We start from the raw sequence: 27,586 nt of genomic DNA, 5'->3' as shown, positions 1-27,586 counted from the left end.
CAAGTATGGTCCAGAACAACTGGAAGTTCCAACTTGGTGTCCTATACTCTAAAGAGCAGAGCGGAGCCTCCTTCAGCACACACTAGAGAGAGCCTTTAAGGCTAAATGGGGCACTTCAAGAAAGAAAGAAGCCCTAGCCCTCCCACCACAGAGGCTACCATCTGGGTTGGAGTGACGGCTGATGTGGTAAATTGTTTGCTGTGTACGCATGATGAAAGACCTGAATTCTCTCTCCCAGAACTCACGTTTAAAAAACAACAACAAAACAAACAAACAAAAAACCAGCTAAGCCCAACCTTGACATCCTCCTTCCAAAATCCCAAGTCTATCTCCTTTCCAGTCAACCAGGCTGGAAGTCAGGCATCACCTTCACATCTATGACTGCTTTATTCTATTTTATTTTTTGAGACAGGGACTCCCTGTGTAGTGTGTCAGAGCTGTGATGGTGTCTGGAGTCCAAGCGCTAGAGGACATAGACACAGGGCTTTCTGGTCAGTCAAGACAGCCAAATTGTGAGTTCCAGACTCAGTGAGGGACCTTGTCATAAAAAGCAAGGTAGAGACGCTGGAGAGATGGTTCTGTAGTTTATAGCACTTGTTCTTGCAGAAGACCCAAGTTCTATTCCCAGCATCCACGTAGTGACTCACAACCATCCATAACTCCAGTTCCAGGGACTCCAACAGTCTTTTCTCACCTCCTCGGGGACCAGGCACACACATGCTGCATGGACATTCATCCTCATAAAATACATGCATGTACATCCATGAAGGCAAGGCATTCATCCTCATAAAACAAACAAACCTTTGACATTAAAAAAAATAAGGTGGAAAAAAAATAAGGTGGACAGCAACTGAGGAGTATCTCTGCCCCCACATGCATATGCACATACATATGCATGCACTTAAATACATACATGCACACACATGAACACACACAGAGACACAATCTTCTCTTTTAAGTGCGAAGACATGTGTGGATCATGACGTAAAATGAGCCCAACGTCAGGAGTATAGGGAAGGTGGGACAGGAGGCTGAGGCTAAGAGCACTGAGAAACATGGATTCAGATCAGGCAATCCTTGCTAATAGAAGGCTTGAGGGAACCTGCCCTAAAACTCCCTCTTCTTCTAGAAGATGAATGGGGTTGCATCTCCCTCACCAGATTACTTGACAGATCTGCTGAGATGGGGCACACAACGCAATTAGCTGAGCACCAGGCACACAGCAGGCTTTCAAACCTCATGTTGTCGGTTGATAGCCCTAGTCAAACATGGAGAAAGAGAACATTCCAGCATGGGGTAAGGGAGAGGAGTCAGAAGTGAGCAGGGCAAGCTTGACTGTTGGGAGCAGAGCATGGAGGTCCTTGTGCCCACAGATCTCCAGGGAAATCAAGAGTGTAGAGCACATAGGCTGGTCTCTCCTGTGGGAAAGATGAAAAACCCATTCTTCCATCCAGACAGCTGAGAACCGGAAGTGGCTAACAGCAGGGTGATCTGTGTTACCTGTTGGGCCAGGCCATATAAATCTCCCACAACCAGGACCAGAGGTGGCTACCCTATGAGGGCCTGAGAACCCATATAAAAAGGCATCCCAGCTCTGCGGGGGTGAAAACAGGAGAACCTCTGGGCATCACCAGCCAGTCCAACCAAGTCTAGACAAAGAGGTGAACCCCAGCTCTTCATGAAAGACCCTGCCACAAGAAAATAAATAAATAAATAAATAAATAAATAAATAAATAAATAGGGGCATTCTGGCTAGGGGAAGACCAACCAATAATAAATAGTAAAGTAAGTATCATCTTTTAAGTATAAATAAATAAATAAATAAATAAATAAATAAATCGGGGACCAGCAGGAAGGCTGAGCAGGTAAAGCTCCCAAGCTTGGCATTCTGAATGTGAGCTGAGATTTACATGGTGTAAGCACCTCCCACAGGTTGTCCTCTGTCACACAGGCACAAAGAAGCATTTTTATTTTATTTTATTTTATTTTGTTTTGTTTTATTATTTTATTCTATTTATTTGTTTTTTTTGTTTTTGTTTTTTGAGGTTTTTTTGAGACAAGGTTTCTCTGTATAGCCCTCACTGTCCCAGAACTCACTCTGTAGACCAGGCACCTCAAAAATCACAGAGATCCTCCTGCCTTTGCCTTCCGAGTGCTGGGATTAAAGGCATGTGCCCATAGCCATAACCCCTACCACACCTAGCTAAATAAATAATTTTTTAAATCAATAACGTAAAGTGGACAGGTCCTGAATACTCACACTTGACGTTGACCTCTGTCCGTATGTATGCACACGTATGCATCCCTACCCACACCAGTGTAACAGGATCTCCTGAAGTTCAAACCCAGTATCCCCAAATGTGACCTCTGTGGGGTCAGGGCCATCTCTAGTTTCAGCGGAATCATACTGGAGTAGAGTAGGTTCTTACCTAGTTTAACTGACGCCCCTGTTCAAAGAGAGGCAAGAGAGAAGACAGTGTGCAAAGACCCAGACACGTACAGAGGGAAGATGTCACATGAAAAGGGAGACAGATTGCTGTGAGGTCACCAGCAGTCCAGGTGGCCTGAAGCCAGTAGAAGCTGGAAGAAACCGAGGAACGCTGCCAACACTTTTGAAGGAGAATGCCCAAAACACCTTGCTCTTCCAGCCTGCAGTATGCAGAGGGCCAATTTCTAGGGTTTCCAGATACTCAAAAGCATTAGAGGGACAAACAGCCATCAGGGCGAGTGGCACAGGCCTATGATCTGCGCTACTTGCAAGACTATGGAGGACGGAAGTTCAAGACCCAAGAGTGCAACAATGAGATCTTGTCTTTGGCTGGGGGCAAGGAGGCTGTCCTGGAAACTTGCTCTATAGACCACCTGTCCTCAAACTCAAGAGATATGCCTGCCTCTGCCTCCCAAGTGCTAAGACTAAAGTCATGCCACCCAGTGAGATCTTGTCTTAAAAAGACAAAATGGGCTGGGGACAGAGCTCAATGGCAGAGTCCTTGCCTGCTGTGTACAAAGCCATGAGTTCGACACCCAGCACCACACAAAGCACGTGGACTTGGTGTGATTGAGCATGCCTGCCATGTGCAGGGTAAAGGTAGGAGGAGGGTGAGAGATTTAAGGACATCCTTGGCTACAACACAGTGAGTTCAAGGCTAGCTTGGACTACAGGAGACCATGTGTCTCAGAAGAATGCTCAGCTCAGCGGCACACATACTAAATTAAAGCAATATAGAGAAGATTAGCATGGCCTCCTGCTGCTGCAAGGATGATAGGCAAACTTGTAAAGCATGCTATAGAGTTTTTACAATAACCCAAATGTAGATTTGACCTAGGTATCCAATAAGACAGTCACAGGTAAGGAAGACCCACACATATACACATACATACATATATACATACATACATAATATATACATATATATGTACACACATATGCATATATACATATACATACATATATACATGCATATACATGGATACATACACATATATACATATATGTATATACCTATATATACATATATACATATATATACATACATATATACATACACACATACATATATACACATACATACATATACATGCATACATACACATATATACATACATATATGTATATACCTATACATATATACATACACACATACATACATATATACATACACACATACATACATATATACACATACATATATACATACACACATACATATATACATACATACATGTACATACACAATGTATTTTTTTTTCTTCAGTCAGAAAGGAGAACAACAAAGTTATATTTGCCGGAAAATGGACACAACTGGAAATAACCATATTAAGCAAATTCAGCCAATCAAAGAAAGACAAGCATCATGTTTGTTTGTTTTCTCAGTTATGGTTCCTAGATATTAAAAAGAGAAAGAGTTTGTTTAGGGGAACGAACAGGACCAGGGTAGAAAAACAGGGCTATGAGGGGAAATATGTTCAGCATACAATACATACAATATGAAAACTTGAAAAACTAAAGTAGACATTTTTAAAAGGAAGGAAGATTGAAAGAATGACTTGGCTCATCCCTTTCCCCGACCTTTCAGTTTCCCAGCTATCCACACAAACCTACCATTTTCACAGTTTTCGCTTGAAGCACAGAGGGCTAGCCTCGGCTTTGACTCTGGGAGCTGGAACACTCACTCATCAGTCAACATTTGTACCAATGCCATTAGAATCCTGAGTGGTGTTTTACTGCATCCAGCACACCTACCCTCCATGTGACTCCTGGATCTGCTGGTGCCTGCCCCCCCCCACACACATATGCACATACACACACACTCGTAGACACACTGTGGCCTCAGGACCTCCCCTGAACCAATCAGGCAGCATGACCTCCGCTGATCTTGCTGAGCCCATGACTCAAACAGGCAGTCACCATGTAGTGACTCATGCTGTTGGAGCACTGAAACAAGAGGAGTGCCTTAAGTTCAAGTCCAGCCTGAGCTACACAGTGAGTTCCAGGCTAGTTTGGATTGCAGAATGATATCTTGTCACGCAATAAAACACAACAAAGCTAAGCCTGGCATTTTCTGAATCAGAACGGGAATAACTCCTTTCTCCATGTGAGTCTCAACACAGAAGCATGTGTGGAGCCTTGGAAGGAGAAAAGCCACATTTCCTGTCTCATGGAGGCACGGAGCCTTGGAAGGAGAAAAGCCACATTTCCTGTCTCATGGAGGCACTCGAGAGAGAACGGGCCAGCTAAGACAGCCCCTCTCCTGGGCAAAGTCCTTGAGCCGAGCCTGTTATTCCTTTTGTTCATGTGCTGGCTGAGCTGGGTTGTGCCACCGTTGTGGAGACCTGGGAACTGCAGTGTGGAGAATGGGAACCTGGAGCACCCCTGCCCTCAAGTTGCTGGTGGCTCACTGAGAAGGTGGACAGCTCTGCTGGGGGAGAACAGAAAACAGTGTGTGCACCAGGAAGCACTCCTTCAAAGAAGTTACGTGTGTTTTCAGGCTCCATCGCAGAGGGAAATGTGGTCTAAGACACACACTGTACGTATTTATTATATCAGTCAGAGATGATAAAGTGGCCGGGAAGGAAATACCTTGATTAATTGTTATTCCAGCTTGCCGGTCTGTAACTTCTGTCCCGAGCATGATGTCTCTGAGACATGTTAATGTCACCGTCTTGTAAACCACCACAGCACACGTGTGTGCCAAGCAGGATATAGCCGTGAGCTCCTTTACAGACTGTGGATTCTAGACAGAAGGGAATTCAAACGGCAACTCTGGCCCCAGAGACACCACCTTGGTGGAGTGAGGCTCCTCCAACAATATCTGGTACATGAGAAACAAATTCAAAAGAGAAAACTCAAGCGGTTCGGTGAGGTCTCTGGAAAGCCTGGACGGTACCTATCTCTTCACTTCCCTAAAACACACAGCTTTAAAAGACATGGCCCACGTGCTACCTTCCCATCATCCCTCCAAGGCCACCGTGACCATTTGCTGGGGACTAATGAATAAACATTAACCCTGTCTTGTTATTTGGGAAGCCTTTTTTTGCTGTGGCTATTCTTCCCCAAGTCTATCTGGGCAGGCTCAGGCCAGTTCACCAACAGGGGTCCTCATTAAAGTCTGCAAATACATTGTAAGGCAAAGCTGGAAACAGGAGGCCAGACATTACAACAGGCTGCTAACAAGAAAATCAGTACAAATTAAGACACAGCTAGGCAGTAGCCAAGCAACTTGCCGTTGCATAAATTATGTGTATTAGAAATAGGGAAAGAGACTGCTGGAAAGTGCCACAGAGAGACACCACATTGCAGACCGCAAGCGTGCCCAGCCTTCACTTACAAAGAATTTAAAAGAGATGACACGACGGGCTCTTGGTGGCAACTGTCTAAATTGCTATGTGACCAGAATAAAAACTACCTTTGTTCCATTCATAATTTAAAGGCTGAGAGGGGAGGGGAGGAAATAGGTTCTTAAGATGATCCGTCGTGGCTTTTGTGTGTCAAGGGGACAGGGTTGGGAGGTACTAACCACAGAGATGACTTAAAGAGACTGAAGGTTGGATTCGGCCTCTGAATCACCTTCTCTTAAATGGGGAGGTGACCAAGTCTTTCCTACAGACGCTGTTACATCAACCAACCCGGATGAACGATGCACAGGCCTCCTGTCCACTACAGGTAAAAAGTAGGTAAAGGTGGTGACTTGTAGTTCACCGTTCTTCCTCTGCCCCATTCATGAATGAATTCACTGTCTAGTTTTGTTTGTTTGTTGTTTCTAAATAAGATTCCTGGAGATGAGTCCAGTCCTGGGCAAATCTTTTTCCGCATTCCCACTGTGAGCGTATACGTGCATGCACAATCACAAGGCATGCTGGGATAGCTCAGTGCCTCCTGGACCTCACATGGTTCTCCCTCAGCAGCACCCTGGATGGCACTGTCCTGGAAGGACCCCACAACATGTTCCTATGCCCTCCTTGCTAACATTTTGAGCCATTCCAAGTATTCTAGAATATTCTATCCATTTGCTGATCCCAAAGTACCTTTTCCCTCTTTTGTGTGGCTAAGACTCGCCTTTAAGATCTCAACATTGGGGCCTATGACAATTCATCTTGACTCTCACCTTAGCAGGATTTAGCATCACCGTGAGAACAGAACCCTTGGCTTGTCTGTGAGGGATTTTTAAAATTAGGTTAACTGATGGTGAGAAGAGCCATCTTAAATGTGGGCAGGGGGCGCCATTCCATAGGCTGGGTTCCAGACCAAATAAAAAGAACGGAGCTGAGCAAGTGCACTTCTCTCTCTCTCTCTCTCTCTCTCTCTCTCTCTCTCTCTCTCTCTCTCTCTCTCTCTCTCTCTCTCTCTCTCTCTCTCTCTCTCTCTCTTTCTCTCTCTCTCTCTCTCTCTTTCTCTCTCTCTCTCTCTCTTTCTCCTTCCTGCCCGTGGCCGGCGGCCTTAGACTCCCTGACACAGTGGACTATGCCCTCAGACTGTGAACTGAGGTAAACTCATCTTTTCCATGCAGTTTCTGTTAGGTGTTTCATCACAACCAGAAAGTAGCTGTGACAGACTTCCGCCTCCCTAGTTCGTTTTACCAAAGTGCCTTTGTCTTCCTAGAGCCCCAGTGTCCCTCTAAGGTTACCGAGCAAGAGGCGAGAAGCCCAGCACAGATCCTTCCTCCTTTCTCTTGGGACCAACACGTAAGGGTGTGTTAGCTCTATTCTCTAAACTGTCAAGTCAGTTACATCCGGCTCATCCTGAAAGCACCCCAGTGAGGGGGGATGGGCAGCAGTTTCTGCTCTGGGTACACACCATCCCTCATTTCAAAAGGTTTTTCTTATCTTTATTGACCATTAGAAATCTAAATCTATAAGGTGAGAACTGGTCTCATCACTCTTGGAGATTTGTCGAATGAGTGCACTCCCCATTCTTCCAGAGAAACTCAGGACATTTGAATGGGAGTCTTTGATCTCGCGCTTGGTTAAGCAGACCGATATCAAGGCCCCCTTGGTTAATATTTCAGTTCCTTTTTTCCTCTTTTTCCGTCAGAGATTCATTACCATCTAGGTCACTGTCTCTCCGTGGCCCCATCTATTAAACAGAGCCAAAGGGAAAAGCTTGCATGCCTTACTTCTTCTTATCTTCCTCTTGTCCTGGTTGACGTGTGCTCGTGACGTGACTTTTATGCCCGTTTGACCTATTTACTCAAGAGCAAAGATGGAAAGCTGCCTGTCCAACAACGCTGAGAGCTCACAGGGAGACAGAACGGAAGCTACTGCAGCAAACGTCTTGAAGTCGATGGGGAAGATCAGAGGAAAATGAGGATTTCTCCCAGTGAGGGGCCTTCCATCTCTGCATGTGTGTCCGCCTGTGGAGGGGTTACACGGTTGGGGGGTGGGAGGCTTTCTCTTCCTACCACCAGGCTCATCCAGAATGTCCCCCTGGTGTTCTTAGTCATGGCGTGTACCAGACAGCAAGAGTTCAGCCTGGCTGACAGGCTCCTTTAGGTCACTACAAACACATAAACACACACACACACACACACACTCAGCTCCCACGGCTTCATGTCAGGAGAATGGGAGGAAGGAGAGGGAGAGGAGGAGGAGGGAGGGGGCAATGGAGGGAGATCATCGTTGAGGTGACAGGAAATGCGGTCAATTCTGAGAACAGACTTTTACCCAGGTCTTTGGCTGAGTTGACAGCTCAATTCATTACTCACTGAGACCCTTTTTAGAAACACTTCTCAAGTCCCTGGGAGCCTCTGGTCTTTGAGTAGTGGCTATTGATCTCTGACGCCTGGCTAAGCTACCTCCCAAACCCCGCTAACGGCATTGACTTGACCCAGAACTAAACTGGGGGCAAGAGAGTAAGAGCGAGGTGCAAAGTGAGCGCGCTAATCGATGCATCTGAGTAAGCATGCGCAGAACAGGCTTTCAGCTTCACCAGAGTCAGCCTGGCGAGCAGGAAGGGCGACCTGTGGGCTGGGCTGGCTACAAGCCACCTCTCTCTTGGTCACAGAAAGAGGTCGTTCTCTTTCCTTCCCATAAAACACCTGTGGGTGGGCTGTGGCAACGGCCCAGTGGGTGAGATGTGTGCCTTGCAAGCCGGAGGACCTATGGTCAATCTTCAGCATCTGCAGCATTTTAAAAGCAAAATGCCAGGTGTGAAGGTGACCACTTAGAGGAAGCGAGCGGATCCCTGGTTATCGAGGGAAGCCTGTTTGGTGAGTTCCAAAGCAGGGAAAGACCTTGTCTCAAAACAAACAAACAACAACAAAAAGCCAGTCCCAGTCAGAGGGCTTGGTAAGTGCTTGCTGACAAACCTGACCACGTGAGCTAGATCCTAGCATAAATACGGTGGATGGAGAGGGCCAGTCATCCTCTGATCTCCACATGCTTTCCTTAGTGCAGCGGTTCTCAACCTTCCCAATGCTTCGACGTTTAATACAGTTCCCCACTCTGCGGTGACGCCCCCAACCAGAAGACTCTTTCGTTGTTACTTCGTAACTGTAATTTTGCCGCTGTTATGAATCGCCATGTAAACAGCGGATATGCAAAATACCGGATATGCGACCCCTGTAGGGGGGGTTGAGATCCACAGGCTGAGAAACACTGCCTTAGTGTAAGCGCCCGCCTCGTGTATTTTTTTTTAAATCAAGAAATAAAAGAATTAAAAAGTTAGACAACATTTAAGGAATGAGCCCTGCAGACCGCATTAATCAGGGCTTAGGTGGAAGCCTGCCTTTCAACACACAGAAAGGAAAGCCGTCGATGTCATGGCGGAGCGCCACCCACCTGACCATCGGCACAGCCTCAGATGAGCAGAATAAAGGAGTCCCCACCAGAGGGGGCTTGCACCTGGCCCCCTTCTGCCCAGAGTAGGGTATCAGTGGAGCAGCTTGAAAAAGAGGTGACTAAGCCTCCTCCCAGGTCTCAGCTTAAATAATGATCCAGATGTCTCTTGGAGAACCCACTGGACGGCCCAAGTAGAAGCTTTTAAAAGTTTAGAAGTCAGGTATGTGGGGAGATCTGTCTGGAGAAACTGTCTCCCCAGGGTGGTGGGGAATTCAACATATAAAACTCAAGATGGACGAGAAGCACGGTGGTGCGTGTCTTTAATCTCATTACTTGGGAGGTCGAGGCAGACAGAACTCTGTGTGTTCAAGGCCAGCCTGGACTACAGAATATGGACTACAGGACAGCCAGGGATTTTACACAGAGAAATCCTGTCTTGAAACAAAAACAAACAGTAACAAAAAGGTGACTTACTAAAAACGATTGCAGCTAGCTCCCACATACCCTATAGTTTTTGAGATAAGATGGTCTTAAGCTTGCCGTCTTCCTGACTCAGCTTCTAGAGAGCTGAGAGAACAGGTGAACCCCGTGATGCCTGGCTCTAAAGTCCGTCTACTGATGAACAGATAGTAATTGCTCCTTATACAGGAAGCCTTGTGCTTGTGCCAGGAGTGAGGAAAAGACAACTTACTTTTCTCTCTGAAGCCCAGAGCTAGGAAGGACCTGTGCGTGTGTGTGTGTGTGTGTGTGTGTGTGTGTGTGTGTGTGTGTGTGTGCATTTTCTGTTGCTGATGCAACAAATTACAACTGCATAGCTTGAAGCAGCAGTGCAGGAAGCCAGAGATTTTAAATGAAGGTCTCAGCAGAGTTGGTTTCTTCTGGAAGCCAAGGGAGAATCTATTCTCTCTGTCTCTCTCCAAACTTCCTGTGGCTGAGAGCAGTCATGCTTGGTAGACGTATCCCTCTGATCTCTTTCTGTCCTTATATTACTGCTTCTGTATCCTCCTTTTTTCATTGGGTTTGAGGTTTGGAGGTGGTAATGAGAGCCTATGTAGCCCAGGCTAGCCTTAACTCTTGACCTTCCTCGTGTCTAAGACTCCTGCATGCTAGACTCACGGGCCTGTACCACTGCACCCTGCTCCCTCACAGTGTCCCCTGCTCCCCCACTGTGCCCTGCTCTCACAGTGTCCCCTGATCCCCCATGATTCATTTTTTTTACCAATTTTTGAAATACTTATTTATTTACTTCATGTATATGAGTGCACTGTAGCTGTCTTCAGACACACCGTAAGAGGGCATCAGATCCCATTAAAGATGATTGTGAGCCATCATGTGGTTGCTGGGAATTGAACTCAGGACCTCAGGAAGAGGAGTCAGTGGCTCTTTTATTTTTTTAATTTTTTTTTTTAACTGTAAAAGAGTTATCTCTTTAGAGCTCCTTCACAGTTACAGCAAAATTGAGGGTGAGGTACAGAAACTTCCATAATCTTCTGACCTCCAAGAGTAATCTCCTTTCCTCCCATGACTCTTACAACGACGCTTGTCACTGCATCGCTTCCACCTCTAAACCCACTGTGTTCAAATCATCAAGATCCTTCACTAGCTGCATTTATGAAGACTCAGGGGTTCTGGGTGTAGGGTAAAAGGTTGGAACTCATTTCCAGGTTTGAAACCCCACCAGTCGCTGAACTTGGGAACCCACCAATCCCAGAGCTCGAAATCCAGCTAATCCCTGGCTCATCCCAAACTCAGAATTTGAAATCCCACCAATTCCCACCCTGCAAAACTCCACTTCCAAGAAACCCTACCTAAGGCCTGCCTCCAGTTCAGTGCCTTGCTCCTTCTTACCTAAGCAGAGGCATTCACTCTCCTGTGTCTTTCCCAATAAATCTTGTGTGAGGTTTGTTGTGCAGTGTGACTTTGTGGTACTCTTTGACTCCCGGTTGCCAGGATACCTTTCCCTTCGGAGCTGCAACACTTCTATCTGGGAAACCTTTCCCCCTGAGAACTGTAACACATGATGGATGTGAATTTGGGAGGGGGCTGTCATTTAACACAACCCATGTGGTCAGCTGTGGAAAGACCCACCATGCTCTTCAAGGTCAGAGCACACCGGACACATGGGGAACTGAGACTTAAGTGCTGAGCAACAACTCGAAACAGGAGGACAGTGAGCACAGGAAGTTCCCACCACACAGGTCAGTAAAGGGAGGCTGGCCTAGGCAGGTAACAGCTGAAGCCAGCCGCAAGATGGAGAGGCAGAGGAGAAAAAACAGTTTGTGAGTTGTTTTATGGGGTTTGGGTTTTAAATGCCTCTGAGTGATTGGAAGCAGAATAATCCAGAAAGCTCACCTTGGCTGGGATAATAAGTATGATGGCTGGAGAAGGTGAAGTCAGATGCAAGGGTCTTTATCTCATGGGGGAAAGATCCAAGTTCTGGAATGTATGAGGCAGAAACTCTGAGATGTTCCCCAGGCTGTCCCTCACAGCTAACGTGAGCCATTCCCACTGAGTCAAATGTAGGCATTTTACAAAACACAGACAGAATCCATGCTGGCCAGCCATGCCCCTGCATCCAACTGGACCAACACTGACTCAAAAAGGTCTGGGGGACTCAAAGGAGTCTGCAAGCTCTGACACTTGTTCTCCATCTAAGTGAGCAAAAGAGCTGGAATTTGAATGAGACTTGGCAATGGCTGCCCTCTAAACACTACACCTGTCAGAACGCACTCGCTTCCTTTTGTCATCCCTTAGACGTACACGCCTTAAAAGCTAGTTTCGTCTATTCACAAATAAACGTGTGTGCTCACTGGCTCTCAGTTAGCTCATCACAGGCCATCCACGCCCTTTAGCATCCTTTACCTCTTGACTCCAACCCCCCCCACCCCATTGTGAGCACGTGTATAACTTGACTGTCTACTTTCCTCTTAAAATATCTCCCCTTTTGGAAAGTGAGTAACTTGGGGGCAGAGAATTTTGTCTTGTCTGTCTCTAAATCCTCAACGCCTAACATCTTACCAAGTGAATGGCTGGATGGGTGAGTGGGCGGATAGATGGATTGGCAGATGGGCAGATGACAATTGGATGATGGGTAAATGAATGGATGAATTCGTGGATGGATGATTGATTGGAGGATGAATGCCGATGGGCAGATAAATGAACAGAAGACACACGGATGGATGGTGGGCCAGTAAGTATATACATGAATAGATGTCTGTATGATGCTATGCCAACTTCAAATACAACAAATCAATAAAGTAATGAAGGTGACATAGACTCATCGATTGCTTATTAAAGTGCTTTATCAGGATTGGAGAGATGGCTCATCAGATAAGAGTGCTTGTTGCCCTTAAAGGGGACCTGGGTTCAATTCCCAGCACCTATTTGTTGGCTTATAACTACCTATGATCCCAGTTCCTGGGGGGTCCAACAGATGTGCATGTACATGCTCACAGGCAAAACACACTTACAAAGTAAAGCAAATGAATCTTTTTAAAAAAAAAAAAAAAAAGACAGTACTTACACTGTCTGCACTCCCAACAAAAACTGGAATGACAAAGAGCTTTGCTCAGCATTCTCAAGACTCACCGCATTCCTTCGGAAGCCATCTTGTCAAGATTGGTGGTGTCCTTTGTCTCTGCCCAGTTTGCTCCCAGATCACCCCATCCCATGTCATCAGCCAAAATGATCACGATGTTTGGTTTGAGAGCTCTTGTTTTCCCACTGGTAGAGAAATCCACAAGAGGGTAGAGAAATCCAGAAAAAGACATGCCAACCAACAAAACCTTTAGAAAGAGCCAGCCCATGGTAGGACACAAAGACTCCCGTTGTCTCAGTTAAGTGATAACCGACCACCACTAGGAATCTCTCGGAGAGTTTTGGAGAGTTTTCTCTTTGTTCACCTTCAGTGCAGGAAGTCAACAAGGAGTCTGGTTGTCAAAAAAAACCCACTGGTGTTAGTAAGGTCTATGGGGATGACAGGGACTACAGAAGCAAGGTCCCCATATGGAATCCTAATCCAAGAGAGTCAGGAATGTGTCACCCCTAAGTTGGGTTGATCCTCTCGAGATGTCTTCTCATCACAGCTTTATAAGATGACTGGCCGGGTGCAGCAGTCAGACATCAGTGTCAATAACCACTCTTGGCCACTTAGCAAAGAAGTGACCCTTTGCACTCAGGGAGGCTAAGGCCACAACACAAGCCTTGCATCTGTTTAGGACTTCATCTGGTGACTGCGGGATACATTCTCACATCTGCAGAACACCTGGATGTTCTAGAAGCCACAGTCAGCTCCCAAATGAGTTTCTGAGTTCCAGACGGTGGAGGTTTCTGTAAGGTTTCCTGAAAGAACAAAATCTGACAAGAAACCTGAGTTGAAACAGCCAGGGCTGCTGTGTTTTACTCGGTAGCTTGGGAAAATAATCACTTTTCCATGCCAACAGATGTTTTCCTTCTTCTTCGAGTGTTTAACTGGCTCAACAGTTTCTTCCCCCTGGAAAACAGGGATGGCAATAATATTTGCAATGGACCTATAGTAACAGAGTTGGCAGTCACATTAGAGATGACTCCTTTGCAATTCACACACGCTATAAATGAGGATAACCGAGCCCCAGTATCCTGGGCCAGCTAGCTCACAGTCTGCTAACCCCTCCCTGAGTACCTCCCCTCCCCTACTGCCACAAATGGTCAAACTCATTGAGAATTTTAAAAGAAGGAGTTTTTTTGTTTTTAAGTCCCATGATCAAGACACAATTGTTTAGAATGGCCATGTTGTGACCTAAACATCTCCATAAGAAATTCTTGGCATGAGTTAGTCTAGGAAGCTGAGGCCCTATTCATAGAGCGTTTGCCTAGCTTACACAAAGCCCTAGGTTCGATCCCCAACACCTCATAAACCAGGTGGTTAGTGTTTGGCTGTCGTCCTAGCACTTGTGACATAGAGGCAGGAGGACCAGAAGTTTAAAGTAATACCCAGCTACTGTGAGACCAGCCGGGACACATAAGATGCTATCTCAAAGCAAAAAAACAGCCTCCCCCAGAGAAATTAATTTGGATTAAAAAAAGAGAGAGAGAGAGACTTGTGAAAACCAAGTTTATAATAGACCTAGATGGAGGACCTAAGCCATCTCTGTAGAATGCTTTCCATTTTTCTGTGTGTTTATAATTTTCATAATTAAATGCTGCCCCCAAAGTCCCAAAAAATAAATAGAAACATGTCTCTGTACATTCTAATCATGACATTTTTAGTAAGACAATCTAGAACTGGAAGGTGTAGCTCATTGTAATTTAGCATGCACAAGATGCACAAGGCATTGCTGTCAAAACACCATTTAGTCAGTGATTCTCATACCTGATCGCGCATATGAATTAGCAAATTCAGAGCTGGGGACAGAGCTCACTGTAGAGTGTTTGCTTAGCTGGCACACTCACAAAGCCCTGGGTTCAGTCTCAGCATTCCATAAACTGTACATGGTGAAGTGTATTCAGCATCCCACCACTCTGCAGGTAGGGGGGGGGCACGGGGGGGGGGGGGAGATCTGAAGTTTAAGGCCAAGATCATCCTCTACTACATAGCCAGTTGAAGACCAGCCAGAGACCCACTCGTAAAAAACAAACAAAGCAGCAAATTCAATGGGAAGGCTGGGACCATTTTCTGTTCGTTGGACTGATTTTTCAAGACAGGATCTCGTGTGGCCCAAACTCAATATACAGCACAGGACGACCTTGAATTCCTGATCCTCCTCCTCCTTCTGCTTCTCTCGCTCTGGGACTGCAGGTGTGGGTGTCACACCTGGCTTTGAGATATGCACCTGAGCAAGCTCCCAGGTGAGAACGACACCCTTTGTCCTCGGTTCACTCTTGGAATAGTCAGATGTTGGGGAATAAAAATATCACTCCAGGCCTAGAAGCAAAAGGAAACTGTGGGGCCTAACTGGAGATGACTCAGTTCCGGTGGACAAACCTGAAGGCGAAGTATGTCAGACTAAGTTCTGAGACATGAGGTTAGGTGTCCAGCTGGAGGCGGCAAACAGAGCCGAGAATACAGTCAAGTCACTCCTTGTTTACTTAAAGGCTCTAAACCTGCAAGGTGACGCAGTGTTGAAATCCAAGAGCAAATAACAGCCTTCCACCCATGGAAGATAATCAAAGAACAAATCTGTAATGTACAAAATTGCTACAGGCTGGAGCTCTTTCACATGCTATTTCCTTAAAAAAAAATTATTTTTTGAATTATGTCTCTTTGTGAGCCAGACATAGCAGTTTCCTTGAATCCAGGCACCTGGGAGACAGATGCAGGTGGACCTCTAATGTCTTTGGGGCCAAGCTGGTCTCCATAGCAAATTCCAGGCCAGCCAGGACTACAACGTGAGATCCCCATCTCAAAAAGAAAAAATGGAAACATATTTCTGAGCCTATGTTCCTGTTTTCGTTCACACAGACCATGGCGCTCACACGTGGAGGCCAGAGGATACTTGGCAGGAGTCAGGTCTCTCCTTCCATCCAGTGGGTCACAGGGATCAAACTCAGGCTGCTAGGCTTGGCAGCAAGCTCCTTTACCCTTTGAGCCAATCCCTGTAGCCAGACATTATGACCAGCTAACCCCACTGTTAGCTTCAGCGGGTGGGAGTTCTAGCAGATCTCGATAAAAAGCAAATGAATGGACAGAGACATCCTCGTTCAAAATGAACAGAAGTCCCATCCGGTGGCAACTGTTTGGAAACGCAAACCCTTCCACCCGTAAGTAAGTCCACTTCCCAAAAGGACTTACTTCACACTTGATTATTCAAGTGGTATTCACTGATCTTGAGATCCCAAAGACGTCTCCCTTTCTGGAAGACTCTTGCATAAGGAGGGTGCTCAATAAATACTTGTTCACCTGCTGGTTAATTCCCAGCATCCTTTTACTGGCTTTTACCCATGAGCAACAGCCACGAAAGACTTTTCTTCTTAAAGCTGTTTGGCTTAGGGCATTAGTATGGCCTCATTTCTGGTCAATAAATCCATCTCTGGATGACCTGACCTTACAAGAATTCCAAGGAGGGGGGGGGAATTCATTTAAGAAGGAAGCTAAAATTAAAGTGGAAATCAAACTAGATTCGTTTTCTTTCGGAGTGTTCCATGGCAAGGCATTCTTTTGAGGATTTTCGAAAGGAGGCATTAACGACACACTTTGAATTTTCATAAAATAGAAATGAGGTCACTTAGCCAGCAGACTACTGCAGAATTCTTCACATCCATACCTCCAAGGGGATATTTAAGCCCTTTCTGCTAATTTACTTACTTTCTTTAGCCAAAAGGAAGAGACAAACTAGTCAGTCAAGGGATAGACTTGAACCACAGGGTTCAGTAAAGATTCATACTGAGATTCTGCGCTTCTTTGTCCTAAAGAAAATGAACCTCGTGTACTCCCCCTGGGAAATGATCTGATGTCATTTTCTCAACTCAGTTTTAATGAATGAATCTCTTTCAGGAAGGAGGGGCTAGAGAAACCACCGAAGTGATTGAGATAGCTCTGTTGGTAAAGTACTTGCTATGAAAGCGTGAGGACATGAGTTCAAATCCAGAACCCACAAAAAGACCAGTGTGGCGCCGAGGGCTGCTCCTCCCGGCACACAGACCCATGAGGCTTTCTGGTCAGCCAGCCTAACCAAATGATCAAGTTCCAGGTCAGTGAAAGACCTTGTCTCATAAAACAAGGTGGGAAGTGTCCTGAGGAAAGACATCTGAGGTTAACCTCTGTTCTTGACACACATGTGCAGCCACAAACAGACACACGTCACATAAATGTGCCCACAGAAAAAGGGAAAAGGGCAGGCACAGGCACGGAGCTCTCCTCCCAACAGTGCCAGCAAAGGAGGAGTCTTTGACAAGCTGAGCATTCACGCTTCCTTCCACTTCAGTGGAAGGTACTGGGCCACTTATCTCTACACGTCACAAAACGAAGGCCACCTGCTCCTCCTGAGCAGGCATCATCAGCTCTACTTTCCCAGGCACTAGAGCAAAGCTCAGCTGCCAGTCAACTTCCCCAACAACTCATGATCTCTCTACCCCCGACTTGGTTGGTTGGTTGGTTGGGATTCTGGAGGTTGAACACAGACCCCTCACACGTGCTAAGCAGATGCTATTCCATCACTTACCCTCCACCCCTCCCCCAGCCCCTGAGCCTGGCTATAAGGTAAGGCTGCTATGAGTGTTAAAGGTTAGCTTCCCTTTACTTTCCAGGCTTGCCTATGGGTTGAAGACAGAGAAAGGACCCATAAACAGGCTCTCGGCTGAGAGGCATGCACGCTCTAAGGCAATCTGCAGATGTGCTGAACAGTGTCTGAGTGACCTCGGGCTGGACGTCCACTCCATCACCTGACCCTGGCTTCCCACAGCCCTCCCTGTGGCCAAGCATCCTCCTAGAGAACCTTGAAAACAGCTGAAACAACAAGGAGGTTGGATAGACTTTTCTGGCTCGGGGCTCTGTTGGTTTTCCAGAAACGAAGCTTTCGGATGAACTGAGGCCAACAAAGACAAAGGAGAAAGAAGTCAGTGTCTGATTGCAGAGTCCTGTTGCTTGTTTCGACAGCCAACTCAGGGCATGGCCTATACACTGGCAAGGGGCCAGGAGTCACATGGGGACTTACCAGGAGGGGCCTTGGGCACCAGCTGTCCACATGAGGTCAAGGGTGGTTCTCCCAGGCACTGGATCACTGACGCATCACATGTGTGCTAGCACTTTAATCTAGGTAGTGTGCACACAGCCATGAATGAAACAGACAAAAATCCCTCCCCGTGCACCATTTTGGTTTGCTCTAGGGGAGGGGAACATGGAGAAAGTAAAACAGGGGAACTGTGGAGAAACCAAAGCAGAAAGGTGTCAGATGTGTGGGGTGCACAGTCAAAAAGGGGTTCAGGGTACACCCACCCAAAAGGCAGTTGAAGAGTCTTAGGAGACAAGGGTATGTAATAAACCAAGGTTGCCACAGGCAGAGTGGTCAGGCAAGGCAGAGATCTAGAGCAAGTGGCAAGCCACAAAGAGGTAACTGTGAAGACAAGCTTGCTTCCTATTGCCGGGATAAAGGCCATGAGCAAAATCAATGTAGGGAAGAAAGGGTTTATTTCATCTTATAGCTCAGTCTGCTACCAAGGGAAGTAAGGGCAGGCACCTAGAGGAAGGAACTGAAGCAGAGGCCACGGAGGGAGATGGCTTGCAGGCTTGCTCTCCATGGCTTGCTCAGCCTGCTTTCTTATACCATCCAGGACTGCCTGCCGAGAGACAGCATTGTCCACTGGCCAGGCCCTCACGTATCAATCATTAATCAAGAAAATGCCCTCATGGACTTGTCTACAGGCCAATCTGATGGAGGCATTTTCTCCACTGAGGTTCCCTCTTCTGAGAACCCTAATGAATAGTGAAGTCAGGGCGAGGAAGACGAGAAGGCAGAGGAGAGCTGGTGAGAGGGCAGATGGCGAGATGGTGAGAGGAGACGGTAGCAGAATCCCTGGGGCTGCTACACTGAGAATACAAAAATGCATCTGTGAGATGTCAGTAAGGGAAGAAGCCGAGACATTCCAGAATGTCCGGGTGAGGAGAGTGCAGGCTGAGGGAGGTAGAGGCACCTAGAGTGTAGGAAACAGAGGCAGCCCACCATCAGGGGACACCCTGCACTCACAGAGCCTAAGTATGGTGACTCCTTAAATTTTGCTTCTCTCCTTGGTGGGAATGGGAGGTACTAACTCAGTTTTGTGGTTCTCCAGCTTGAACTACACAGATAGCAATGTCCTGTCACTCTCAAAAGATTGATTATACCTTCTAGCAGGCCAAACAAATCCTCCCCTTCTTTGGTTCCTTTCACCTGGTATTTTGTCACGGCAAGGGAGAAAAGTAACTCATACATCTTTAATAAAATGTCTTCACTGAAGTCACACAGTGGTGGCGCACGCCTTTGATCCCAGTACTTGGGAGGCAGAGGCAGGCAGATCTCTGAGTCTGAGGCCAGCCTGATCTACAGAGAGAGTTCCGGGACAGCCAGGGCTACACAAAGAGACACTGTCCTGAAAAAAAAACAAAAAAAGGATATCTTCACCGAGGTTGGGAAAGTAATTCCACTTAATTCACTAAGGCCTTTACTTATGAATTTATTTATTTATGCATTATGCAGCTCAAGTCAGATCCTGTTTTTCCTTTCCCGGAGTCATTGTTGCCAGGAAAGTCATCACCAGGAGGGAAAGGACATCCTATCCAGGTTTAGGCTAAGACCACCTGTGGAGACTGTCACAGACGGAAACCATGTGGCAGAAGCCAATCTGGGAGCGCCAAAGTGGCTTCACGCCATGCATCTAAAAGCCCAGGAGCCCTTCGGAAATTATATCTGGCTCTTGAAATACAAAAGACCTGAGGGAGTAACTGTTCCTCTGCATCCCATCTTCTCTTTAAACCTCTCTCCTGAACTGGAGAAAGCAAACCACCAAGGGGAAAGAGCTTGGGGTCACATACCTGAACCCCACCTCCAGAACAGTGAGGTTAATTTTAAAGATGTTTTTATAAGCCGTATTTGCTTATTATTTGCTAAATATTTCATTGTGGATGTGGCAAAACATACCAACCTTGAGAAGCTTAACACCTATTTATCCAGGATGTATCAATATTTAACCCAACAAGTATCAATTCATAGCCAGTCTGATCAAGATGTCTCCCCTCCACATCTCTTTTTGCCCCTCCCCTCTCAAAACATACAGGATTGTTTCTGTTTGTTTGTTTTTTAGTTGTGTCTGTGTATTTCTGTATGTGTGTATGGCATATAGATGTGAGTATTCTCAGATGCTGGAAGAAGGCATTGAATCCTCTAGAGCTGGAGTTACAGGAAGCCGTGAGCCTTTTGACTTGGGTGTTGTGAACCAAACTCAGGTCCTCTGGAAGAGCAGAAAGCAGCACTCTTATCCGATGACCCATCCTAGAGTATCTTTTAAGTAAATCCCAGAAACCATGTGTTACGTTTTGGAATAAAAACTATCTTCACTCAAAGTCTCCTATGGTAGAGGTTAATTGCTGCTGCTCTTTCTCTTTGTTAAATCTTATATATTTATTCTTATTGTATGAATGTTTTGCCTACATGAATGTCTGTTTGTCACATGTGTACCTTGTCCCTGTGGAGGTCAAAACTGGACATCAGATCCCCTGAAACAGGAGTTACAGGCAGCTGTGAGTCACTGTATAGGAGCTGGGAACTGAACCCAGAATCTCTGCTGGTGCTCTTAACTGCTGAGCCATCTCTCCAGCCTCTGCTTTCAGATCTATTTATTTTATGTATGTGGGTGGGTCTGCCTGGGTGTATGTATGTAGACCATGTGAGTACAGGAGCCTGCAGAGGTCAAAAGAGAGCATCAGGTTCCCTGGAACTGGAGTTACAGATGGGTGTGAGCCACAGTGTGAATGTAGGAAACCAAACTCAGGTCTTGTGCGGAAAATAATGATCTTAACTGTTGAGCCATCTTTCCAGGCCCACAATGAGCTTTCAGTGACTGGTTTAAGGGGATACCAACGTCATTAATGGATTAATCTGCCAATGACTTCAGAACTAAATGGGCCATTAGAAAGTGAGATCTATGCAATGGCTGACCACCGTGCTTGGAATCAATTATTGACTAAAGGGGATCTCAGTGGGAATTTACCTGGTATTAAACAAGGCCCTCATGAACCGTTTCAGGAATTTGAGGCTAGGATGCTAAAAGAGGCTAGTAGAATTTTTTTAAGACCCTTAGGCAGGAATCTGACACTGGGCCACGACAAGGAAGTAAGTTCAGGCAAGAGTCTAATTTTAGGCTTAAACAAGGAAGTAATTTCATGCAGGAATCTAAATCTTAGGCTAGAACAAAGAAGTAAGCTTCAGGCATGAATATGACCTTGGGCTAGGACAGGGAGGTAGGCTCAGATATTTTGGTCATCCTGATAAGCCCTTAGAAACAGTGATCACAGGAGTGATCACAGGACATTTTTTATCGCCTTGCTTGTTCCTTTGGGAGGAGGAGTCAGCCTCAGACTCCAAAGAACTCACAACCCGCAGCTTATGGGCCAGGAGTTATAGATAATGATTATGCAGGAGAAATTAAAATTATGGCTGCTTATCCCATGGCATTATAACTGTACCTGCTAACAAAAGAATTTCTCAACTTGTTTTAGTTCCCTTGCATCCACTACCTTCTAAATTTGTTAAGAGAGAACAAGATGGCTTTGGTTTCTCTGATATGTACTGGGTTCAATCTAGTACTAATAAGAGGCCTAACCTCAAACTAATAATTGAAAGAAAAAGTTTTGAAGGATTAATAGATTCTGGGGCTGATGCAACAATTATTAGAGGACAAGATTGGCCTTCAACTTGGCCTTTATCTGATACTCTCACTCACCTTCAGGGGATTGGTTATGCCAATAACCCAAAACAGAGTTCTAAACTTCTAACTTGGAGAGATGAAGAGGGCAATTTAGGACAAATTCATCCTTATGTCATGCCACATTTGCCTGTTACCCTCTGGGAAAGAGAACTCTTGTCACAGATGGGTCTTATGATGTGCAGCCCTAATGAAGTAGTGACTAAACAAATGCTAAGACAAGGATTTTTGCCTGGTCAAGGGGTAGGAAAAGAAGGACAGGCATTAAGACATTTGAAAAGTCTAAGACTCATTCTAACACTAGAGGCTTGGGGTATTTTCCGTAATGGCCACTATCTTGCCTGCATCCCATGCTGATAAAATTCAATGGCTTAATAATGTTCCAATATGGGTTGATCAGTGGCCTTTATCTAGAGAAAAAAATTCCTTTTATATTGGTTATATAGGAGCTCTTTCTGATCTTCCTGGACCTTTAGCTTCAGGCAATGACCGCATTGACAGAGCTTTAACAGGAGAAGCCTTAATTTTGGTTCCTGTTGCATTGGCTAAATGTGATCATAATAAATTTCATCTCTCTAGTCACACCTTAAGACTCCGACATGAGATCACTAAGGAGCAGGCTAGAATGATTATAAAACAATGCCGTAACTGTCTTATATTATCTCTAGTCCCTCATTTAGGAGTTAATCCAAGAGGCCTTATGCCCAATCACGTTTGGCAAATGGATGTAACTCATTATGCAGAATTTGGAAAATTGAAATATATACATGTATCCATTGACACTTGTTCAGGATTCCTTTTTGTGTCTCTACATACATGAGAAGCTTCTAGAAATGTAATTGATCATTTCTTTCAAGACTTTAATGCTATGGGATTACCTAAAGTCATCAAGACAGATAGTGGGCCAGCTTATACTGGAAACAACTTTACATCATTTTGTAAGGAACTTGGCATTGAACATAAAACTGGAATTCCTTATAACCCAATAGGACAAGGAATTGTTGAACTCTGAAAAATTGGCTTTTAAAAACAAAAGAGGAAGAGTTATACCCTCCAAGGACATCAAAAGCATGCCTTGCTTTTGTCTTATTTGTTTTAAACTTTTTGCAAAATGATGCTAAAGGTCAGTCTGCAGCAGATCATCACTGGCATCCAGTCACTTCCAGTTCATTTGCCAGGGTTAAATGGAGACAGCCCCTAACTAATACATGGAATAGTCCCGAACATGTTTTAATTTGAGGCTGAGGTACTGTCTGTATTTATTCACAAATAGAAAATAGAGCTCAATGGCTGCCTGAAAGATTGGTTCGTCAAGTGGACATGGATCTTGAGCCTAACGATTATGATACTAATGATGAAGACAGCTCAGAATTCCTATTAGCCAGCTGAGGTAACCTAAAATGTAGTCTCCACTCTTACTGGAGAGCAAGTGTTTTGTTTTTTTTTTTTTAAATCAATACTCAAGGCCACCCACCATATACCTAGTGGCCAGACTTTGTGTTTGATCCTTGCCAATTAGCAGCAAGATTAGATACCTGGAACATTCCCACTTACAACTTTAATTTCTACACTGCTTAAATTGCTAATTATAATCTTGTTGCTTTTAACTTTTGGACCTTATATCTTATACAGATTGGTTGCCTTCATAAAGGATAGCTTTCAGCAAGCTCAGCTATTCACCATGGCAGTTATCCATCGCTATGAAGAAATGCATTGAGTGCATGCTCATAGGTCTTTTGGTCTGAATTCATATGTGGCTTTGGTCTGTATGGGAAAGAGTGTGCCATAAAAGGCCTGCAGTCAGAGATGGGTAAGAGTATTCTTCAGCTCCTATAGACCTAAGACAGAGGCATACATCAATACTGTTATGTGTGTTCTCCTTGACGGGTAATAAGGAGCACTATAGACACCAACCTAAGCCAGACATAGTCGCCTGGCCACTCTAGCCTAGACGGAATGATGGAAAACAAGTAAATCTTGTGCCCCCTCCCCTCAACCAGCTACTGGTACTGCTCGTCTTTAAAAAAACTAGAAAGGGGGAATTGTGCCCTTCCCCAGCTTTGAGCAGGCCAGAAAGAATTTGACCTTGCCACAATAGGACCTAAGTGGAGTAATCTACCCTGGCTGCACATGCAACTTCTTACAGGAACTTAGAAGAATAGACTGCCCGCTGACCTTGACTTGTGACATAATCCAGCTGAAACAAAGGATGGGTTAGGTGGGGCTTTCCCTATATATACAAGAGCTGAATATTAAACTTTGAACCTTGATCAGAAAAAAAAGAAAAAAAGTAAGACCTAATTCAAGGAAGGGCAATGTATATCTTATCCCCAGATGCTTCCTGTCTCTCCGCTGCCTGGTTGTGCTCTCTAGCCTGATGGTCTGCCCCTCCACAGACCCAAAGCAATGGGACCATTGCCGGAACCTCTAAAATGTGAGCCAAAAATGGATCTCCCTTACATTGTTTTCTGCAAGCACTTTGTCACAGCAACAGTGGCTTCAACCACAAATATTCCTATACAGTGCTCTAAAAGATGAAAAATTTAAATGGCTACAATTTCATTAACACAGGCCTTTTATATATTAATAATCATTTGTTACTGACCCAAAGCCAACAAATACTCATTTTTTTGTTGTTTTGGGATTTTTTTTTTATTTTGTTTTAAAATTTTTAGTTTGGTCGTATATGTGTGTGTCCGTGTCCGTATCCATGTCCGTGTGTGTGTGTCTGTGTGCTTGTGTGTGTGTGTGTGTATATACAGGACTCCACCTTGAGTATTATTTCTCAGGAGTTGTCCATCTTTCAGATGAGGCTGGCTGGACAGCAAGCTCAACCCCCTCAGCTTGTTTTTTTTGTGGGGTGATAGGCAATGGGCTCACACTTGGACAGCAAGCACCCCACCTACTGAGCTATCTCCCAGACACCTGGTTTTGGTTTGTTTTTTTGTTTTGTTTTGAGAAAATTTGGCCTGGAGTCCATTGATGAAGTTGGTATCCCCATAAACCAGTCACTGAAAACCCATCCCAGCAAGCACTGAGATGACAGGTTCACACTGCCACACGCAGCTCTCATAAGCATGACACGGCTCTTTATTCCAAGCCAGATCTAGATGAGGTCTCCCAGACATGCAGTGCATGAATGCTAAGTCCTTAACCATTGAGCCATCTCCCCAGCTCCCTTCTCTTCCCTGGGCCTTTTGCATGCTAGATAAGATCTCTGCCACTAAGCTATATCCTACGCCCCATGTAGGGTGTTTCTAGATGAATTCAGCATAGTCACTTGCTAGCTGGGTGACATTGGCTATGACATAGAATCGCTGTGTCTCTGGTTCCTCACTTAGCTGGAAACAAAGTCACAGTTAATATCCTTCACCTCCAACAATATAGAACAAAACAGCCCAAGCTGTACTCGGAAAGGCCAGCTCTTGCCCATCTGTCTCTCCATTGCTTTGAGCACTAAAATGGTTTCAGAAAAGAGGTTGATGAAAGCCCAGTGCCGTACTGAAATTGCTATTGAAGAAAAGCACTCGCAGCTCAGGTGGTGAAATCCAGACTTCCTGCAGCTATTGTCTTGTGCGTCTTTACTGGAGCCATGTGTCAGCGAGTTCTGGTGGAGTCGTGTGTCAGCGAGTTCTGGTGTTGGCCTTCGAGCAAAGGAGTAAGTCACAAACACCTGGGGCCTGAGTAATGCAGGAAGGATAGTGAAAGGTCATTCTGGTTCACACTTTCCAGCTCTCAAACTACGGCTCCTTGTCACAGGATCCCATCACTGGGCTGTCTCTGCTAACCCTGAGCTAGATCCCTCTGCTGGGCACAGCCTGTTGACAGCTGCTGACATTGGTGGTATAAGCTCTCTCTTCCAGAAAATCTGGTTTGGGGCACTATAGCTATGATGTCTAAATGACTGGCGGGCGGGAGGTGGAAGGGAGGATTTCCCTTTGGCTGGTGCTAGCTGAATGTAGGAGCTGAAAGACTCGTCCGAGACATTTGTCTGAGCATGCTAGCAATTCAGCAATGGCAGGAACTCCAGTATGGTTCAGGCACTGCCTAATCCCAGTACCTTACCCAGAGAGTGCTCAATCAGTATTTGCTAAATGAGGGCATTCAAAACTGATCAATGAAGTCCCGGCCTGATCGGCCTGATCGGCCCTGCCCTGAAAAGCCAGTTTCATCACTTCACTTTCCCCTAACCTCAGATGACCCTTTCAAAGGTCTCCTTCCAGATAGTCACTTCTAAAAACGTTACTCGTTGAAAAGCTGTCTTAGAGGGCTTGGAGGTGTGGTTCAGTGGTTGAGTGCTTGCCAAACTCGTGCCAGGCCTTTGGTTCCATCCCCAGCTCCAAAGGAAGAAAGAAAAAGAAAGTCAGGGACTCAAGCGATGGTAAACTCAATAAGGTGACTGCTGCACAAGAATGAGACCCTGAGTTCAGATCCCCAGCACAACATAAAAGCTCGCAAGGCGGGGTGTGTGTGTGTGTGTGTGTGTGTGTGTGTGTGTGTGTGTGTGTGGTGTAATCCTGGGCAGGGGAGATGGAGACAAGGGGAATCCCTGGGGATGCTGGCAACTCAGCCCAGCTGAAAAGATGAGCTCTAGTTTAACAAAAGACCAGATCTCAAAAAAAGTCAGGTGGAGAGCAAATTGAGATGCCTGGCCTCTGATGTGCATATACACACAGGTGTACACACACACACACACCACTCCCACTCCAAAGAAAAAGAGAAAAAGCCTACCTTCAGCAAGACCTATTTCCTATCATCTGAACTAGATTATAATAAATAATTCAGAAGGGCTAGAGAGATGGCTCAGTGGTTAAGAACACTGACTGCTCTTCCAGAGGAGCAGGGTTCAATTTCCAGCAACCACCTAGTGGATCACAATGGTCTCTAGCACGCGTTCCAGGGGATCTGACACCCTTACACAGACACACATGCAGGCAAAACGTCAAAGCACATAACATAAAAATAAACAAATTATTTAAAACTATAAATAAATAATTCGGAGAATGGAGCCCACCCCAGCCATGGTTTTTGAGGGCGACAATAGCATCCATCAGAGCTCCTGGCCATCTCTCCGCAGCCCACCTAACAGTGGAGCTCTCCACAGACCACAGCAGAGTTCCAAGCAGGTAGGGCCTCTCCTGGCCTCTTCTCCATAGAACAATCCTAGAATCACATGCTAGCTGTACCAGGAAGCAAACAACTGTCTTGCTCCTAAAGAGTTAAAAACAAAACAGGCTAAGACTATCTGTCTTCCAGGGGACCCATGAGTGTCTGTTTAGATAAGGCAGAGGAAGCCAGGGACTCTCTTTGAGGTACAGCTAGTAGAAGAGCAGGCTTTCATTTCCTTAAGACAGGAGGAGCACAGCAGGTTGAGCCACCTCAGCGATTGTCCGGGGGAAGCTAGACCTCACTGGAGCAAAGGTCAGTGTTTCGATACATGGCTTTCCGACATCTCGGATTAGCTATCATGACCCAAATGGCATTATAAAGCTGAATGTCACATGGATTCATTCCTAAACGCAATGTGATTAACACTTCGTTCTGACAGTTTGGGTTTGTTTTTTAGGATGTTTGCAACAGGCCCAAGGCTATGTTCCCTTTCGTGTGGCTGGGTTTTTCTTTTCTTTCTTTCTTTTTTTTTTTTTTAAAGCACTGAGGGGATGACACACGACAGGAGCCGTGAGCTAGGAAGACTGAGGAGGCTGGAAGACAAGAGGGATGGTGTTGAAATCCAAGTTGCTCCAGAGTTAATGAGACACAGCCATGGGCAAGTCATCAATAGGGCACTGGATGATAACCGGGTGTGATGGACATCCGCAGTGGCCCCCACTGCTCTGAGTGACCTCACTGTCCCCAAATACAGCATGCTATCACCCACTCCTGCCTTCCTGTCATTCCGTGCAGCTCTCCTCTGGCTCACACTACACACACACACACA

At 45.6% G+C, this 27,586-nt stretch overlaps 2 protein-coding genes across 2 annotated transcripts in view; one reads left to right on the top strand and one right to left on the bottom strand.

Annotated features, from left to right (window-relative positions):
• The window catches only part of Arsg (arylsulfatase G), an 86,747-nt gene extending 71,384 nt beyond the window's left edge, over window positions 1-15,363 (bottom strand). Inside the window, exons 1-2 of the mRNA XM_028761239.1 lie at window positions 15,239-15,363; window positions 12,865-13,768 (exon numbers count right to left, since the gene is read on the bottom strand). Coding sequence (XP_028617072.1) covers window positions 12,865-13,082 — 218 coding nt within the window. The 5' untranslated portion in view covers window positions 13,083-13,768; window positions 15,239-15,363. The remainder of the gene's footprint in view (window positions 1-12,864; window positions 13,769-15,238) is intronic.
• Slc16a6 (solute carrier family 16 member 6) overlaps window positions 15,224-27,586 on the top strand; it is a 35,559-nt gene continuing 23,196 nt past the window's right edge. The window contains exon 1 of the mRNA XM_028761232.1: window positions 15,224-15,228. The gene's annotated coding sequence lies outside the window, so the exon portion shown is untranslated. The remainder of the gene's footprint in view (window positions 15,229-27,586) is intronic.

Source organism: Grammomys surdaster, unplaced genomic scaffold (assembly GCF_004785775.1).
Source record: "Grammomys surdaster isolate TR1022 unplaced genomic scaffold, NIH_TR_1.0 126906, whole genome shotgun sequence".
In the NCBI taxonomy this organism is placed as follows: Eukaryota; Metazoa; Chordata; class Mammalia; order Rodentia; family Muridae; genus Grammomys; species Grammomys surdaster.
This window is presented reverse-complemented; position numbering and strand designations above follow the sequence as displayed.